This window comes from Cucumis melo, chromosome 12 (genome assembly GCF_025177605.1).
Source record: "Cucumis melo cultivar AY chromosome 12, USDA_Cmelo_AY_1.0, whole genome shotgun sequence".
NCBI classification, from domain to species: Eukaryota; Viridiplantae; Streptophyta; class Magnoliopsida; order Cucurbitales; family Cucurbitaceae; genus Cucumis; species Cucumis melo.
The window spans coordinates 25675088-25691076 of record NC_066868.1 but is presented as its reverse complement, the minus strand read 5'-3'; the positions used below and the strand labels follow the sequence as shown (position 1 = coordinate 25691076).

The following is a 15989-nucleotide window of genomic DNA, read 5'->3' as shown; positions in this document are numbered from 1 at the left end:
GATGAAGTCACAATTCTCACTAAGAAATATTTTAATTGTTGATTTCGATATTAACTTTGATTTATCGCACTTTTAAAATAAATAATTATAGTAACAAAATATTTATTCTACAAGTCAATTCCTATCTTTAAATTTATTGAAAATCATTTTGAGTATGTTATGGAGTATTATAGTCAACTTTTAAAAGATATATATGAAAAAAACTCGAAGGATCAAAATAAGATAAATATCTTACTTCTCTCGTTTTTAATTGATTTTAAAACGAAACTCTCATACTATTAAATATAGTATAATAGCTAATAAAACACAAATTGTATAATCGTATCATAAAATTGAGAAAATTTAAACTAAACTAACTTAGCCAATGCTTTAAAAGGGATAGTTGCAAATATAGCAATTTGACTCAAAATATTAGCATATATAGCAACATTTTAAAAAGTTCAAATCTATCAAAGTCTACCGATGATAAAAAGTTATCACATATAGATTTTGCTATATTTATAATTTTTTAAAAATATTTATACATACTTAATTATTATTCATAAAATTGTTACTTTTTATAATTACTAGAAAAAAAATCAAATTATTGTTTTCAAAATTTTGAAATTTCTCAAATTTTCACAAGGGAAAAAATAGACTCTTTACGAGAATCCGAGATTTCGACTTCGAGTATAGTTAGTGGTAATTGGTTGTGAGATATAACAATATGTGTTTAGAGTGATATCATTTTAGTTTGTGTTTAAATTGTAAACACGATAACAAAGAAAGAGAAAAAATATATGTACTATTGAAAGAAAATTTAAATGACAATAATGTAATTAATTATATGTTTATAAACAACAAACACTTCTGATATATGTTGAAAGCATCATCGTTTGATTTGGAGTTTTAAATCCATAGAAGCTGTTTGGGGCAATGGTTATCTATGACTATTTAAAAGTCTCCAATTATCTACAGTAAATATTATTTCAAAACTCCTAATTTATTGCAATATTTACTAATCAAACTATAATAATCTAAGATTATCGACTATTAACAAATTACTTATTAATTAATTAATTAATTAATAATTTTAAATAAAAAAGGAAAGTTGGATATTGGAATCAATCACATGTTGTTGAAATAAAATAAAATAAAAAATTTAGTTTAAGAAGAGGAAGAAAATTATGTTCCATAAAAACTAATTATGTAAAAAGAATTGTCAACGAACAATTAATTAATCATCCCCTATTATTTGTATTTCTTTTTTCCCAAGTAACAAATCTATGAGCTGGCGACCCATCAACATAACATAACAAAACACCATTTCTTTAATGTATTACTTATTCTTTTATTAAAAAGAAAATCAAATATTCAAATTCTCAAACTCCACTCATCCATCTTCAAAGTGAGTTAAAAAAAAAAAAGAAAAAAAGCTTCACAGATAGCTTTTTCTTTTATTATTTTAAGTTTACACATTCTTTCAAATTATCAAAATTTATTTAAATCAAATTTTTTTATTATAAACAAATCTATAAAATATTTACTACATATATAGTAAAAAAGAAAATTGCATGAGGTTGGCCATATTTTTAAATATTCAAAGTTTGCTATTTCTATTTATCGTCTTTCTTCCCTTTTCCTGTGTGATTATTCTTTTATTTTACAAAGTTTTTCCTTTTTTTTTTTTTTTTGCCTTTTTTTAGACTGTTATTTGGTTTAAGATTGTGTATCAAATATAAAAGATTTTTTTTTTTCAAATTGTTATTTGGTTGTTCAAGATCGTGTATAAAATATAAAATATTTTGAAAAAAAAGTGGACGTTCGTGTACAAAAAAAAAAACTAAATTTAAATGTAACAAAAGAATATCGAAAAAATTTATTCACCGATTCTATACTAAAGAATAAAAAAGATTGTTTAGATTTAGGTTGGCTATCCAAATCTAAATAATAAAGATCATGTATGTATGAACAAATTTGGGTATCCTAATCACGATCATGTACTAAACAATAGTTAAATTTAAATCATCGTCTACTAGATATATTATGCACATCATTGACGATGTGGTTGATGAGACATTGTTGGTATTTTTCATTATAGACTTGTATGAACTTTTTTTGTTTGCAAAATTGTTTGTAAATATTTTGGTTATATTTTTTAAAAGACTCCCAATTTAAATGGATTTTTTTTAGAAGTAAAAAAGAAATTAGGATTTGAATGGGAACTAATTTTTTTTTTTAAAAATTTATTTGGTAACAAAATCATTTTGAAAGAACCAAATTGGAAATTCCAATATATTAAAATTACAAATAAAGACTAATCATATCAAAATTCAAAAGAGAAAAGAAGAAAAAAAGGAATGAAAAGACTCGCAAAAAGAAATCGAAAAAAGAATGTAATTAATGAGTCGGGAAAACGAGCGTTGAAATTGGGCCTTTCCTCTTAAAACTCTGGGCCTAAGGCCCACAAGAAATTAGGAAAGTGAGTGACGATTGACGAAGAAGCTTTTTTTTTTTCAGAATCACGGAAAATATTACTTCCTTTACCTAAAATTCTAAGCGCACTTTTCAACAATCACCGATTCAGCAGCACGGACCATAGATTTCATTTACTCACCTTAATACCACCGGCACTTCCGGTTTCCTGTCTCCATTTTCGTCAAATTTAAACCCCAAGCTCTCTCCACTCAAAACCCCATATTCCCCAACTCCCTCACATTTCACTACTCTCTTTCTTTCTCTCGAACCTTCTTCCAACCGATCTCCTAACTTTCTCATCAACCCAATGGGTAAATCTCCCCCTGTTCCTCCAAATTTCTTTTGACTCTTGGTGGATTTAACGTTAATTTATGTTATATGTTTGGTTTGGATCATCGATAGTGTTTGATATTGTGCTGATTGTTTGTTTGTTTTTTTTTGGAATTTTTTTTGGTTGGTTTCTGCGTTGATTTGCAGCCAAGATCAAGATCGGAATCAATGGTATTATTACTAGCTCAATCTGTTCATTTCTTTAGAATTTGTGTGAGGTGGTTTGATAGAATGGATCTGATCTGATTGATATTCTGTGTTTGTTTGCTGTGGAAATGAAAAATCAGGATTCGGAAGAATCGGCAGGTTGGTTGCTAGAGTTGCTCTACAGAGAGATGATGTTGAACTCGTTGCTGTTAACGATCCTTTCATCACTACTGATTACATGGTATTGTTAGTTTCTTTTTCTTATTTCTTTCATGGATCGATCATGGGATAATAGTGAATTAGTTGTATGAGCTAGTGATTTTTTTTTCTGTGGAAATAGACCTACATGTTCAAGTACGACAGTGTTCACGGTCACTGGAAGCACAGTGACGTGAAAGTTAAGGACTCTAAGACCCTTCTTTTTGGTGATAAGGCTGTCACTGTTTTTGGCGTCAGGTATGGTAATTTGTTCAATTTCTGAGTGCTAATTGATTTGAATATGAGAGTTTCTTTGCTATGGATTGGAACTGAAAGATGAATATATCATGATTCTAGAAATCCGGAGGAGATCCCATGGGGTGAGACCGGTGCGGAATACATTGTAGAGTCTACCGGTGTTTTCACCGACAAAGACAAAGCTGCTGCTCATTTGAAGGTTAGTCAATTACTCTGTTATTTGTTTGCTATAATTGTTATTTGAATTCTTATATTTTTACCAAAAGCAGTCAACCTTGTGATCTCTTTATCAGACATTAAGTCTGTCGTACAAAGATTTTTTTCTTCTGTTCCACTTCTATTGTTGTTAATTTTAGAAACTTAATTTTAGGATCTCTGCTAGTTTACGTTTTATCATTTTTTATGCTTTATTAATTATTAATATTTATTGAGCGACTTTTAAGATTTTGGGTTTAGCAAAAGCTTCAATTTTAGCATATATCAAGTGTATATTTATTCATCTTAGCTGATTTTTATCTTCAATCGCCATTGCAGGGTGGTGCTAAGAAGGTTATCATCTCTGCCCCCAGCAAGGATGCCCCCATGTTTGTTGTAGGAGTTAACGAGAAGGAATACAAGCCGGAGCTTAACGTTATTTCTAATGCTAGCTGCACAACCAACTGCCTTGCTCCTCTTGCAAAGGTTAATCTCTACTTGGACTACTGTTGATTCTATTGCAATTCCTTGTGATTGATTTCATTTGTTAATGTTCAGTCTTAATTTCTTTCGAAAAATTTGCAGGTTATCAATGACAGATTCGGCATTGTTGAGGGTCTGATGACCACTGTTCACGCAATCACTGGTGGGTCTTTGGACTATTAGATTAGTTGTATTGTGAGGGTCTCTCTAATATACTCAATTTTTGTTTTTTTCCTAATCCCGTGCTCTTGTTTGCAGCCACACAAAAGACTGTTGATGGACCATCCAGCAAAGACTGGAGAGGTGGAAGAGCTGCTTCATTTAACATCATTCCTAGCAGCACTGGAGCTGCCAAGGTATTGAATCTTGCACTCTGATGCCCGTCTTTTGACCATTGTCTTGCATCTGATTGCGTCACAACTAAGGTCGTTCGTTCTGCTCTATATATAGGCCGTCGGCAAAGTCCTTCCAGCATTGAATGGGAAATTAACCGGAATGTCTTTCCGTGTTCCTACCGTTGATGTCTCTGTTGTTGATCTTACAGTGAGGTTGGAAAAGGCAGCCTCTTATGAGGACATTAAGGCAGCTATCAAGTAAGGATAAAGAGCAATTTCCACATTTACTTAAATTGGGATCTACCTGCTAAAACCCCCCTGTTTATTCAAACTCTTGGTGGAATTTGACTGAAAATCATCTTTGTTGTTCTCAGGGAAGAGTCTGAGGGAAAATTGAAGGGAATTTTGGGGTACACTGAAGACGATGTCGTGTCATCTGACTTCGTGGGTGACAGCAGGTTTGGCTCCACATCCTCGTTCTTATTTCTCCCCTGTAGTCGAACAATTATCGGATGATGGTATGGCTTTGCTCGAATTCTTCTTTATCAATTATCTTATGTTACTTGTGCAACTTTTACAGGTCAAGCATCTTTGATGCCAAGGCCGGAATTGCATTGAACGACAACTTTGTTAAGATTGTCTCGTGGTACGACAACGAAGTAGGATACAGGTACATTTTCAAACCGAAACTTTCTCATTTCTAACTTTTACCTGTTGATGAACCAACTCTAACTTTTATTTATTCATTTGTTTGGTTTTTGTTTCGGGCAGTACTCGAGTCGTTGACTTGATTGTCCACATCGCCTCTGTCCAGTAAGATTGCTTGATGAAGTGAAGGGTCTTCTTAAGGTTCCATGGTTTGTTCTTGTTCGTTCCCAGTACTAGAGAGACTCAGCGATGAGCGAGAATATGTTGAATAAAACAGAGTTTTCAAGCCGCCAGTTATTTATATTTCTTAAGTTGTACTGTCTTGTCTTCCTTTTTTGTTGAGACGATGTTGTGTGGGATTTCCCACCCCTCTAGCGTGTGTATTTGTAATGTTTTTTATTTGTAGCAAAACTCCCAACTCGAAATAGATTTGGTTTTTCCAACGTTCCATCTCTAATAAATATCTCCAAATCATGAAATATTAAGAACATCCATGCATCTTCATTCCATCAAAATCATGAAATATTAAGAACTGAAATGTGCGGCTTATGTGAATGAAAGTGGATTTTGAACCAAATATCCCATGTCATTGTCCAAATCCTTTATTTTACTAGTACTCACAAAATTTGTATACATAGAAAATATCATAAATTGTGGTAAATGTATAGCCACTACATCACCATCTCTCCTGTCCCTACCAAACCTTTAGCAATTTTTCTTAGTGGAGGAATCAAAACGCCCTTTGCAATTCAAACGACGCTAAACTACAACCATGCATTTGGCGGTGGACATCGACCCACCACTTTCAGCTTAATTATTTTGCTCACTTTTCAAGGCACCCCATTTCTTTCAGCTACCTCCTACGGACCACTATACATTCCCCGTTCCGTTTCAGACCAGTTATCCCTTTCATTTGCCACCGACCGCCGTTCCCACTTTCTTGTCGCTTTGTTTTTCTCTAGACTTTAAAACCCTCCCTTCTTCCATTCTCAACCAGTAGTCATTTTTCTAACTATTCACTCCTCGCCTTATCTCTTTTACTCCTCTTGTGGATCTCTCTCCAATGGGTATGATTTTGATTCTGCTTTTTTGTTTACTTTCTTAAGCAGTTGATACTTTTTGGATTACTTGTCTGATTGTTTTTTTATTTGGTTGGATTCTCTATCTGCGTTGTTTTGCAGCCAAGATCAAGATTGGAATCAATGGTATTGAATTTGATTTCCCCTTTTGGTTTGAACTGGTTAGCATGTCCTGGGTCTGACTAATCTTTGTGGAAATGGAAAACCAGGATTTGGAAGGATTGGGAGATTGGTTGCAAGGGTTGCTCTCCAGAGAAATGATGTTGAACTTGTTGCTGTTAACGACCCTTTTATCACCACTGATTACATGGTACTGTTCTGATTTTCTTCTTCTTCAAACAATTGTTGGATTCTAAAGAGTGTTTTTTGTTTGTCTGTTTTATGGAGTAGACCTACATGTTCAAGTACGACAGTGTTCATGGCCAATGGAAGCATCAAGACGTGAAGGTTAAGGACTCTAAGACTCTTCTCTTTGGTGAGCAGGCTGTTACAGTTTTTGGTATCAGGTAATAATAAAATATCGCTGTTTGTCCCGATCTGTTGAAAGATTTGAGAGTCTCCCTTTTGTACTTAACCTGATGATTGAATGTTGAATAAAATATAATCTTTAGGAATCCAGAGGAGATCCCATGGGGTGAGACTGGAGCTGAATATATTGTAGAGTCCACTGGTGTTTTCACTGACAAAGACAAGGCTGCTGCCCATTTGAAGGTTGGTTTCTTTTTCTCCATGTGGGATTTTAATCAATTTCATAAATTATTATTTTATTGAGTTGGTTTTGAAGATATATTCTATTTAAATGGTTTATTATTATTATTTTTGTCCCTAAACATACAAGAATTTAAAATCTATATGTGAGTACATCTAGCATACTATTCTTGGCTTCAAATATTTAGCTAGGTATATTTCTTTTGTTCAGGTAAATGAACAACTAAAAGTCTAAAACCGAATATTCTAAAGTTTAGGTGTGCTTTGAACCTTTGTTTCAATTAAAAGTTACTTTTGCGAAGGTGCTATTCTTTTGATGTCTTAGACTTTTATCTTGTGTTATACGAATTCAAGTTGATTGGAAAACTAGCAAAAGTAATCGTTTAATTTCGTCTTGGGTTTTGGAGTTTTGGGCCCATATGGGCTTCGAGCCTCTAGGCCATTTGCTGCTTTAATAAGATTCCAGTTTGGTACTTAGCTTAAAAATATGGTTTTATTTGTATTAATGTTAATCAATTTAGAAATAAAATAGAAAGGCAAATTCTCTTGCTACATAAGTATTGCACTTTGTACTTCTGTTAATCTGAGGTTAATAATTTAGGAGTTCAAGTTTGCTTCTTCTGTTCTATTTATTATATTACTTTCATTTGTCATTTTCTTCTGTTTTTACTTTATAGAATCTATCAGTTATCAAAGTGTCTCTCTCCAACATATGCAATTACGTATAATTGCATTTGTTTTTGTTAATCTTTGATAATTTGAGCCAGGGTGGTGCAAAGAAAGTTATTATCTCAGCTCCCAGCAAAGACGCTCCCATGTTTGTTGTGGGAGTCAATGAGAAGGAATACAAACCAGATCTTGATGTTATATCTAATGCTAGCTGCACTACCAACTGTCTTGCTCCACTTGCAAAGGTTAATTTCCACTTCCATTACTTGTAATTCATTCTCTTGAAAGATAGAACTTAGATGAATTGTTGAACTACCTTAATATTTAAACCTAAAACATTTGCAGGTCATTCACGATAGATTTGGCATTGTTGAGGGCCTGATGACCACTGTTCACTCAATGACCGGTGAGTCTTCCATTTTTAGGCAAACTAAGATATGAGCTACTTAACCTGAGATGTTTATCTGGTGTGTACTCATTTTGTTTCCTTTCTGCTACCTTCTTGGTTACAGCCACCCAAAAGACTGTTGATGGACCATCTATGAAAGACTGGAGAGGTGGAAGAGCTGCTTCATTCAACATCATCCCTAGCAGTACTGGAGCTGCTAAGGTATTCATGATTGATGAGCTCTATTGTTGACTGATATTTTGAGTATTGTCTTTCTTAGCATATCTAATTCCAATATTTGTGTTCGGTTCAGGCTGTTGGCAAAGTGCTGCCTGCTTTGAATGGAAAACTTACCGGGATGGCTTTCCGTGTCCCTACAGTTGATGTTTCAGTTGTTGATCTAACAGTGAGGTTGGAGAAGCCAGCGTCGTATGAAGATATTAAAGCTGCCATCAAGTAAGAATGTAGATGTTTACTTCATTGAAATTTTTTGAACTTTTGGTTTAAGTTAAAAAAAATACCTTTTTTCAAAGCTTGAATTGGTTTTAAAACAACAAAACACATAAACTTTTGGGTGGAAGTAGGGTGTATAAGCTTAATTTTTAAAATTCAAATGACTATCTGGGGCCGGCAACTGATTTTTGTGTTATTACTACTTGATCTTTTTTGGGTTGGAAAGATTATTATCTTGTTTTGATTCATTTTCTTCTGTTTTTGGTTACTAGGGAGGAGTCTGAGGGGAACTTGAAAGGAATTTTGGGTTACACCGAAGATGAGGTGGTGTCCACTGATTTTTTGGGTGATAACAGGTACGGTTTCTCATGGTCTTGTGACACTTATAATTGACTTTTCAAGTGCGTAGTACATTTTCTTTTTCCACTTAAAACACTTAAAAAGTTAATCTAAATGGGCCATTATTATTTTAGCGCTTCACTTCACTCATGTAAAATCATTGCCCTATGTTTTACTTCTGATTACGTCGAAAAAACAAATTTCATTATTTCAAAATTACTCCCAAGCATGTCTACAATGATAAAGTTTGAATTAGTTGGCAAATCCACGGATTAGTGAATAATGAATTTGATAGCTTCCTAATTTAATATACATGGAGCCCATGTTAGGTCTAATCAATAACTTCCATGAACAAGATTTGTCACAGTTGTAGGTTGTACAACTGTATTCTTAACTCAAAGAGACAATTTCTTAAGGACTCAAATCATACATTATTAACAAAAATGAAATCTATTATTTCTAATACATGTTGCTTTACGACCATTCACCAGGTCAAGTATTTTCGATGCCAAGGCCGGGATTGCGCTGAACAAAAACTACGTGAAGCTCATCTCGTGGTACGACAACGAGTTAGGCTACAGGTACGACACAGAGCCTTGCATTTCCAAATTAATCCTGGTAGAAAGGGGGTTGACGAGGCTTCATTTCTGATCCCATTATGTTTTGGTTTTGCAGTACTCGTGTTATTGATTTGATTGTTCACATCGCTTCTGTCCAGTAAGATGAGGATGAGATGGCCTTCCATATCCTATATTAGCGGTTTTATTTTTCAGCAGTTTGTCTGAGGCTCTATCGATGAGTGAGTTGAGAAAATAAAAAACAGAGTTTTCAAAAAGCTCTTTTTACTCTTTTGAACTTCCCATTTTGTTATGAAAAGCTCTGTTGCTTTTCCAACGTGACTCTTCAATTTTCACTGCATCTTCTGTTTTGTACTGTTCTTCCTCAATGAAGAAGGTATCTATGTTAAAACATGATGTTACTCATTGCCATACTTTTCTATTTGTGGGTATTAGATTATTATTGATGGTCGATGTTAATTTCGGATCTTTTGCATATTAACGTCTGAAAATTGATGGTTATGTTGGATTTCTTTTAGGTTCCGTTCGATAATCATTTTAGTTTTTTTATTTTAAAATGGTAATAGTCTATTTATTTTTTTCATTTTTAGTTTTCTTCCTATTTTAAAAATAAAATTTCTTTTTTAAATACAAACGGGTATTTTTTGATTTTTGTCATTCTTACCTTATTTCATATCTCAATTTTCTTTTCCAAAATTTTTAATATTAAGTTTAGGGGTAATGTTACTTTTAGGCACTTTTTTGAAAAGATGATTTTTTTTTCTTCCAAAAGCATATAACAAATTTATTATAATTTAGCCATAATTACATTACTAATTCTGATAAGCTCTTAATTCATTTTTCCCCTTTTATGTTATTTGATTTGATATTTCATAAAGAAGGAACTTCTACATAAGCTAACACTATTATTATTTGGACCTTTGATGGGTCAAGTGGATGGATTAAGGGATTAAAACCATTCCCAACTTTTGAGGCATTTGAAATTATAATTTAATTGTTTAACATCGTTTTCATTTGGTTTGTGTTCAATTTAACATTACCCATCAAAGTTCAAATGAGGATTGTGATAGGAGCATTGTTTGGTTTAGTTTAGTAGAGGTATTAAAAATTGGAACGAAAATCTTCATATCTTAAGAACTAATTGAGATAAAAAAAAAAACTGCATAATTTGGTCATAATTATTTTGTAATTTTTTTCTAAGGAACCAAAATCTCGAATTGGAAAAAAAAGAGTTACAATCTACCATTTTTAAGTGGAGAAAAATGAAACTTTTGATTTGTTAAATTGCACTTAAACTTCGATAACAAGTGTTTGTCATTGAACTTTATAGTTTATTCAAATGAAGATTTGTTAAAAACGTTTTCTCTAACTTCATTTAATAATGATAAAGTTTGTTGTATATACAAATTAATAAGAGTTCAAAGAAATAACACTCAAACTAATCATCATTCTTTCTACTTTTGTTGGATTCCTTCCATGTTGATCTCATCTTAAAAGAAAGTTCGTATAGATTGTAACCATAAAGGTCATGGGCATGCTAAAGTGGTTGTAGATTCACTCGTGGAGGTTGTTAACATCTCTTGTTTTTCATGGTTGTTCTTCATCTGTAAAGATGCTTTTCTATACAGTATTCTCTCCATCATCTTCAACGAGGAAGCTAGAGTATACTTTATCATTTCTTTCTCTTTTGAGTCGATTTGCCTAGAAAATAAGAAGTTAATTTATATTATTAGTTTTCAAGAGTTTTGACAAAGTTGTTCCTAGTTGATTCTTCTTCCTGTAAAAGTAATGGTTGAATTAGTGAAAATAGGTAAAAAGAAAATTGTACAATTTGGAGTAAATAAATATAACTATCGTACCACTGACCACATTCATTCTCCAACAACAAAAATTTTATAACAAAAAAAGATAAATGTTTCGAATTTAATATTTGATTAAAAATATTAACATTTTGACGAAATATTTACGTTTTGTATAATTTTTTTTTGGTTGTTTTTAATAGTTTTCTCGGGTCATTTAAAAAAAAATAAAAAATAATAATAAATTTAGAAAGTGTATACGTTTCCTTTTATTACAGTCACGCGCCACCGTGGACCATAAGGGCTTAGTACAGCCTACCACATTTAATTCCCAATTTTAAATAATAATAATAACAAACAATAATAATTCAAATTTCATATAATTTCGATCTCTCCGCCAAATCACGTTTACATAAATACACCTCTTCTCTCTCTCTCTCTCTCTCCCCCTCGCCTTCAGCAAAGACCTTCAATGGAATTCTCTTTGACTCCTCTTAAAATGGCTGAGTTTCAAATTTCAAATTCTTCAACTATGTTTCCTTGATTCAGGTTTATTACCAATGGCCTCCTCTGCTTTCAAATCCACCACCAAAAGGACCCCGATCGGAGCATCTGTTCCTTCAAACGATGACTCCACTTCCACCAATCGGCCTTCCTTTCACCGCCGTTCTCGAAGTCTTAGCCGTTTTTCCCACCCTCTTCCGTCCTCTCCCATTGATAAGGTCTTCGGTGAGGCTTCGGCAGCTCCCCGTGGTCGGTTTGTCAACACTTCCAGAGGCTCGGGGTTCCCTGAGATCAGTCTCGATGATTTAGCGGTCGAATTCTTTGGTTCTGCTGATCGAGGGCGGTCTGCTACGAGAAGCTCTGAGTTGAGTGGTGCTGTGAATTCTTCTGTGGCTTCGAATAGACGAGGGAGGTCGGTTTCGAGACACGGTGGCGGTAAAACTAGTGGCGGTGGTAGTGAGAGCAAAGGAAGAGGTGGTTCTAGTGTTTCTGGGGGGAAAGTGGTTCCTGAAAGTAATTCGAGGAGAAGACGCTCTCTCTCGGTGGTTCGTTACCAGATTAGCGATTCGGAGGTGAATAATCCGTTCCATTTTCTTCGGTTTGGAATACTTTTTCTACTAAGTTATTGCGCGGATATGAATTCAGTTTTGAAGATCGGAAGAAGGATTGAATTTCTATTCCTATAAAAGGTTCACACTTGGGAATTCTTAATTAATTATAAGTGATTTTTAACGGAAAGAGGAAAGAGTGTTCGATGTATACTGTGAATGCTTGAGTTCTAAAAATTATATAGAAATGGTAAGCTTATGAACTACATGGGGATCCCGCTGTATTATTGCTTGTTAGAAGGGTATATTTGTTATCTAAGAATAAATGACTAAAGTAGTTCTAATTTTTCTTTGAGGAAAAATATTGTATTCATAGAACAAATGGAGGCCGATATCCAGTGTTTGCTGCTTTTCCTTCCTCTTTCATGTTATCAATTTCCTATTTCCATCTGGATTCGAGTTGGTGCTATTGCAATTAGGTGTTGATAACTTTGTGTGTTGATGGATATGGTGAAAAATTTTCGTCCTAACCCCATGAAAAATGTTGATTCCGTTCCATCACAGAGTGACGATCGATCTCAGAGTTCTGGAACTCGTGTCAGAGAAAAGAGCTTTGGTATTGGAAATAAACAGAAGCCAATATCCCACAAGGCTGATGATTCGAACCGTAGACCAACGTTGCGAAGATCTCTTAGCCAAAATGATTTTAAGTGCCATGATGGCTATTCAGTAAGCTCTTCTTCTTTTTAATTACCGTATATTGTATTCATTAGTGGCTGGGGATGGGGAGGAGGGTTTGCATTATGTAGTTTCCACCCTTTTATGACCAATTCCTATTACAGAGCCATTCTTCAGTTCTAACTGATGATGAAGGGAAGGATGCTCATTTCGGTAATAGTGTAATCGAGAAGACTATGCGATCAATTTATGCAAGAAAGGTCCATTGCTCTGTGATATATGAAAGTTGCAAACACCAAATTTGAGACTTTTTTCATCCATTACAAATCTGGGTTTACGTCATATTTTTCAGGCAAAGCAGGCCAATGGGGGTGTTGTTGACGATGGGTTGTATGAAGCAATGCGGAAAGAACTTAGGCATGCTGTGGAAGAGATAAGAGTGGAACTTGAGCAGGTGTGTGAGATCCTTCTCATTGTTTCAAGTTCTATTCTCCGTAGTAAATAAATTTTTATTTTGAACTAACGTATCCTAATTGTTTATCTAAACTTCATCGCAACTCTTTTCTGATAATGCAGGAAATGGTGAACAGAAATTCGTCGGTTGAAACTTTCAGTGATGACTTGCATTCAAGTGATTCTGGTGTTTGTCATCATACATCTCCATTTACTAGAAATTATTCAGCAAAACAAGAACAGGTAAGGATATATTTGTTTTTCTTGTGATTCATCTGATGTTTTCTATAATTTAAATCAGTATTAGATCTGTCCTGACATCAGCTGGAAATTTCTATAGCGAGTTTTGGTCTTATGGATGTTCTACTTTCGCTTTTCTTCCACACCCTCTTATCAGACATTTTCTTCTCCGGTTTTCTAGTATAAGATCTTATATCCATTAATTAAATCATTATATGTTCTTATGGTGACCAAAAATCTATGTCTACAATGACAGTCAGAGAAGCGTAGAGATTCATTGGGTAAGATGGTGATGGAAAAGCAACGTGGTCAAGATCTTCCAAAGATGGTTAAAAATTTGCCTCCTGATCTGAAGAATGTTGTTGCAGATAACTCCTCACGGAGCAGAAAGGTGATTGATTCTTATTTACTTTGACAAAATACTGAGGCAAGATGTCTTAAACGACTTATCATCTAGGAACGTGGACATTTAGAAATCAGTATTGATGCACTTGATGCACTTTTTATCTCAATCAATTTTGGACAATGCAGACTTAGGACTCTTACAGCATCGTTTTACAGTTTTAGTTATTATTTAGATTAATTGAGCTATTCACCTACTTTCACCTGAAAATAGAATCGAGTCTCTCTAGTAAAAAACTTCCATTCTCCTACATCACCTATTTCCTCCTTAACCTGGAAACATTTAACCTCCTGAAATGAGTTGGTTTATCGTTCTAATGTGTAATGTTGATAATTACTTCTATTTCTATTTTTCAGAGGAGCAAAGATAGAAGTAGGATGTCTAAACGATTGAGCGAGGAGGCAGAAAAATACATTGAGGACTTCATTTCCAACGTCGAAGACACAGATATTTCATCTCTTGATGGAGATAGGAGCGACACCAGTTCATCTTTAGGGGGAAAAGCAAAACCAAATTTCAAAATTCCAGCAGCCAGCAGATACGTTCCTCCTGGAATGGATGGTGTCCTACTTCCATGGTTGCAGTGGGAAACCAGTAATGATGCTACTCCTTACCCTCGAAAGAACATGTTCGAACCACCTACGACTCCGCAAACTGTTCCATGGGATGTAAATCAGGTAACATCTAATTTACAAGCCATCTAAAAGCTAAAATGCTTGATATTTTCTGTGAGTCAACCTGAGTATCTCAATTGGTTAAGATGTATATCCTTGACCAAGAGATCGATGTTCAAATCTTCACTAATATGGATAGTTTCTGTCAAGTCATTTCTTATTCATGAAAAGTAAGACGCATGGATACAAATACAAGAGACAAGACAATGACATTTTAATTAAAATATAGATTTTTATACCAGAAGAAAATTCAAAGTAAACAAGCGCTCTTTCTTCTTTTAGTCGCTCTATGCATGTCTAACACATATGTTACACTAATAAGCATTTGATACGTGTCCAAAAAGTATTGGAGTATTCAAGGATTCAACACGCGTTGGAAATGAACAAACTACTAGTCAAACTAAAGGGCTGGTGCTTCTAATTAAGAACCCAGTAAAGTTGGGATTCTGATTATTAAGATTCTTTACGTGTAATCTTTAGAAGTTGGGATTTTTGTCATAGGATACAAGCAATGCACACGATCTATGCAATCATTCTGGTAGCAGCCAAGGGAGTTGGAGCCCTGGAGTTACCATTGGCCTTTCTGGGAAAGTTGTTGAAGATATTGGAAGTAGATTCAAGAGACTTGGTAATCCTCAGAAGCAGTCCTATTCGGAATCAAGAGAATCTCGGTTCGATATAGACGAATATTTAAAGCGTCCAAGCAATGAAGATTTCCTCTTAGAAAGATGGAAGCAACAGCACAAAATCACCTGCAGTGGTATCTTGCTTTGTAATCGTGTATTTCTATAGGTCCTTTAATTTCTTCTCACATAATTTCTTTTCTTCTCTTTTTGTCTTCCCACAATGTGTGAGGCGGAGAAACGAACGAACCTTTGAGGTGGAGAATCAAAATCAATAGGGCAAGTTTTATGTCAGTGACGAGTTGTAAATTCGAATTCTATTTAGGTAAGTCAAAAATAGCCATATAAGAATTTTCTTCTCGACGTAATTGGCTCTTTTAGGTTGAAGTAGGGGTGATCATTGGTCGTCAATCAAATCGTCACCGAGTCGATTATGGTGGTTTGATCTCGACCGTCGAGTAAATGTTAATCCATTGGTTTAACTTTGAAATATTTTTTTAAATTTCTTGATTTGGAATTTTCTCAAATCAATGTTTTTCGGTCTATCTTCCTCACTCCTAAACCGAAGTAGGGCTTAGTGTAGATCTAAGAAGGAAAAAAAAGGGTTTTCATATTACTAGCCTAATTAAATAGGCCAAACTACAAGAACATCTAAAATTCACTATTTTTTTTTTTCATGAATGGAGTGAGTTCAAATGTCCATAATACCCTCGTAGTTTCTAGTTCTTTTTAACTTTATTTTAAAAATAATAAATTCCTAATGTTACAAATATGAAAATAATTTTTTATTGAGTAAATTTAG

The 15989-nt window shown here is 34.0% G+C and overlaps 3 protein-coding genes across 5 annotated transcripts; all 3 read left to right on the top strand.

Annotated features, from left to right (window-relative positions):
* The first annotated feature begins 2532 nt into the window (after positions 1-2532).
* On the top strand, positions 2533-5494 carry LOC103484230 (glyceraldehyde-3-phosphate dehydrogenase 2, cytosolic). Its single transcript, XM_008441195.3, has 12 exons — positions 2533-2768; positions 2935-2958; positions 3075-3175; positions 3275-3390; positions 3490-3589; positions 3925-4071; positions 4171-4231; positions 4327-4424; positions 4519-4661; positions 4778-4861; positions 4984-5073; positions 5175-5494. Exons 1-12 carry the CDS (start codon positions 2765-2767, stop codon positions 5218-5220), a joined length of 1014 nt encoding a protein of 337 aa, XP_008439417.1. The 5' UTR covers positions 2533-2764; the 3' UTR covers positions 5221-5494.
* A 266-nt stretch (positions 5495-5760) lies between these two features.
* LOC103484224 (glyceraldehyde-3-phosphate dehydrogenase, cytosolic) lies at positions 5761-9658 on the top strand. Of its 3 annotated transcripts, XM_008441186.3 has the most exons (12): positions 5761-6118; positions 6233-6256; positions 6340-6440; positions 6521-6636; positions 6742-6841; positions 7606-7752; positions 7853-7913; positions 8020-8117; positions 8209-8351; positions 8621-8704; positions 9179-9268; positions 9363-9658. In XM_008441186.3, exons 1-12 carry the CDS (start codon positions 6115-6117, stop codon positions 9406-9408), a joined length of 1014 nt encoding a protein of 337 aa, XP_008439408.1. In that variant the 5' UTR covers positions 5761-6114; the 3' UTR covers positions 9409-9658. The 3 variants fall into 3 exon arrangements, with proteins under 3 accessions (XP_008439408.1, XP_050936089.1, XP_050936090.1); XM_051080132.1 differs by having other exon boundaries at positions 5834-6118; positions 9179-9658; XM_051080133.1 differs by lacking the exon at positions 6233-6256 and having other exon boundaries at positions 5891-6118.
* A 1617-nt stretch (positions 9659-11275) lies between these two features.
* Positions 11276-15714, top strand: LOC103484238 (uncharacterized). Its single transcript, XM_008441207.3, has 8 exons — positions 11276-12140; positions 12681-12845; positions 12959-13054; positions 13147-13248; positions 13371-13490; positions 13744-13878; positions 14247-14567; positions 15066-15714. The coding sequence occupies exons 1-8, from the start codon at positions 11625-11627 to the stop codon at positions 15354-15356; spliced, it is 1746 nt and encodes a 581-aa protein (XP_008439429.2). The 5' UTR covers positions 11276-11624; the 3' UTR covers positions 15357-15714.
* Positions 15715-15989: the final 275 nt, after the last annotated feature.

What these genes read in the sequence shown, in the direction of transcription:
- LOC103484230 (XM_008441195.3), top strand. An exon ending in GTCACTGTTTTTGGCGTCAG is followed by an intron (nt 3,391 to 3,489) that starts GTATGGTAATTT and finishes TCATGATTCTAG; the next exon opens with AAATCCGGAGGAGATCCCAT. An exon ending in GCAGCACTGGAGCTGCCAAG is followed by an intron (nt 4,425 to 4,518) that starts GTATTGAATCTT and finishes CTCTATATATAG; the next exon opens with GCCGTCGGCAAAGTCCTTCC.
- LOC103484224 (XM_051080132.1), top strand. An exon ending in GCAGTACTGGAGCTGCTAAG is followed by an intron (nt 8,118 to 8,208) that starts GTATTCATGATT and finishes TGTTCGGTTCAG; the next exon opens with GCTGTTGGCAAAGTGCTGCC. An exon ending in GATTTTTTGGGTGATAACAG is followed by an intron (nt 8,705 to 9,178) that starts GTACGGTTTCTC and finishes ACCATTCACCAG; the next exon opens with GTCAAGTATTTTCGATGCCA.
- LOC103484238 (XM_008441207.3), top strand. Translation starts at nt 11,625, where the DNA reads ATGGCCTCCTCTGCTTTCAAATCCACCACCAAAAGGACCCCGATCGGA. An exon ending in ACCAGATTAGCGATTCGGAG is followed by an intron (nt 12,141 to 12,680) that starts GTGAATAATCCG and finishes GTTCCATCACAG; the next exon opens with AGTGACGATCGATCTCAGAG. An exon ending in TTCCATGGGATGTAAATCAG is followed by an intron (nt 14,568 to 15,065) that starts GTAACATCTAAT and finishes TTTTTGTCATAG; the next exon opens with GATACAAGCAATGCACACGA.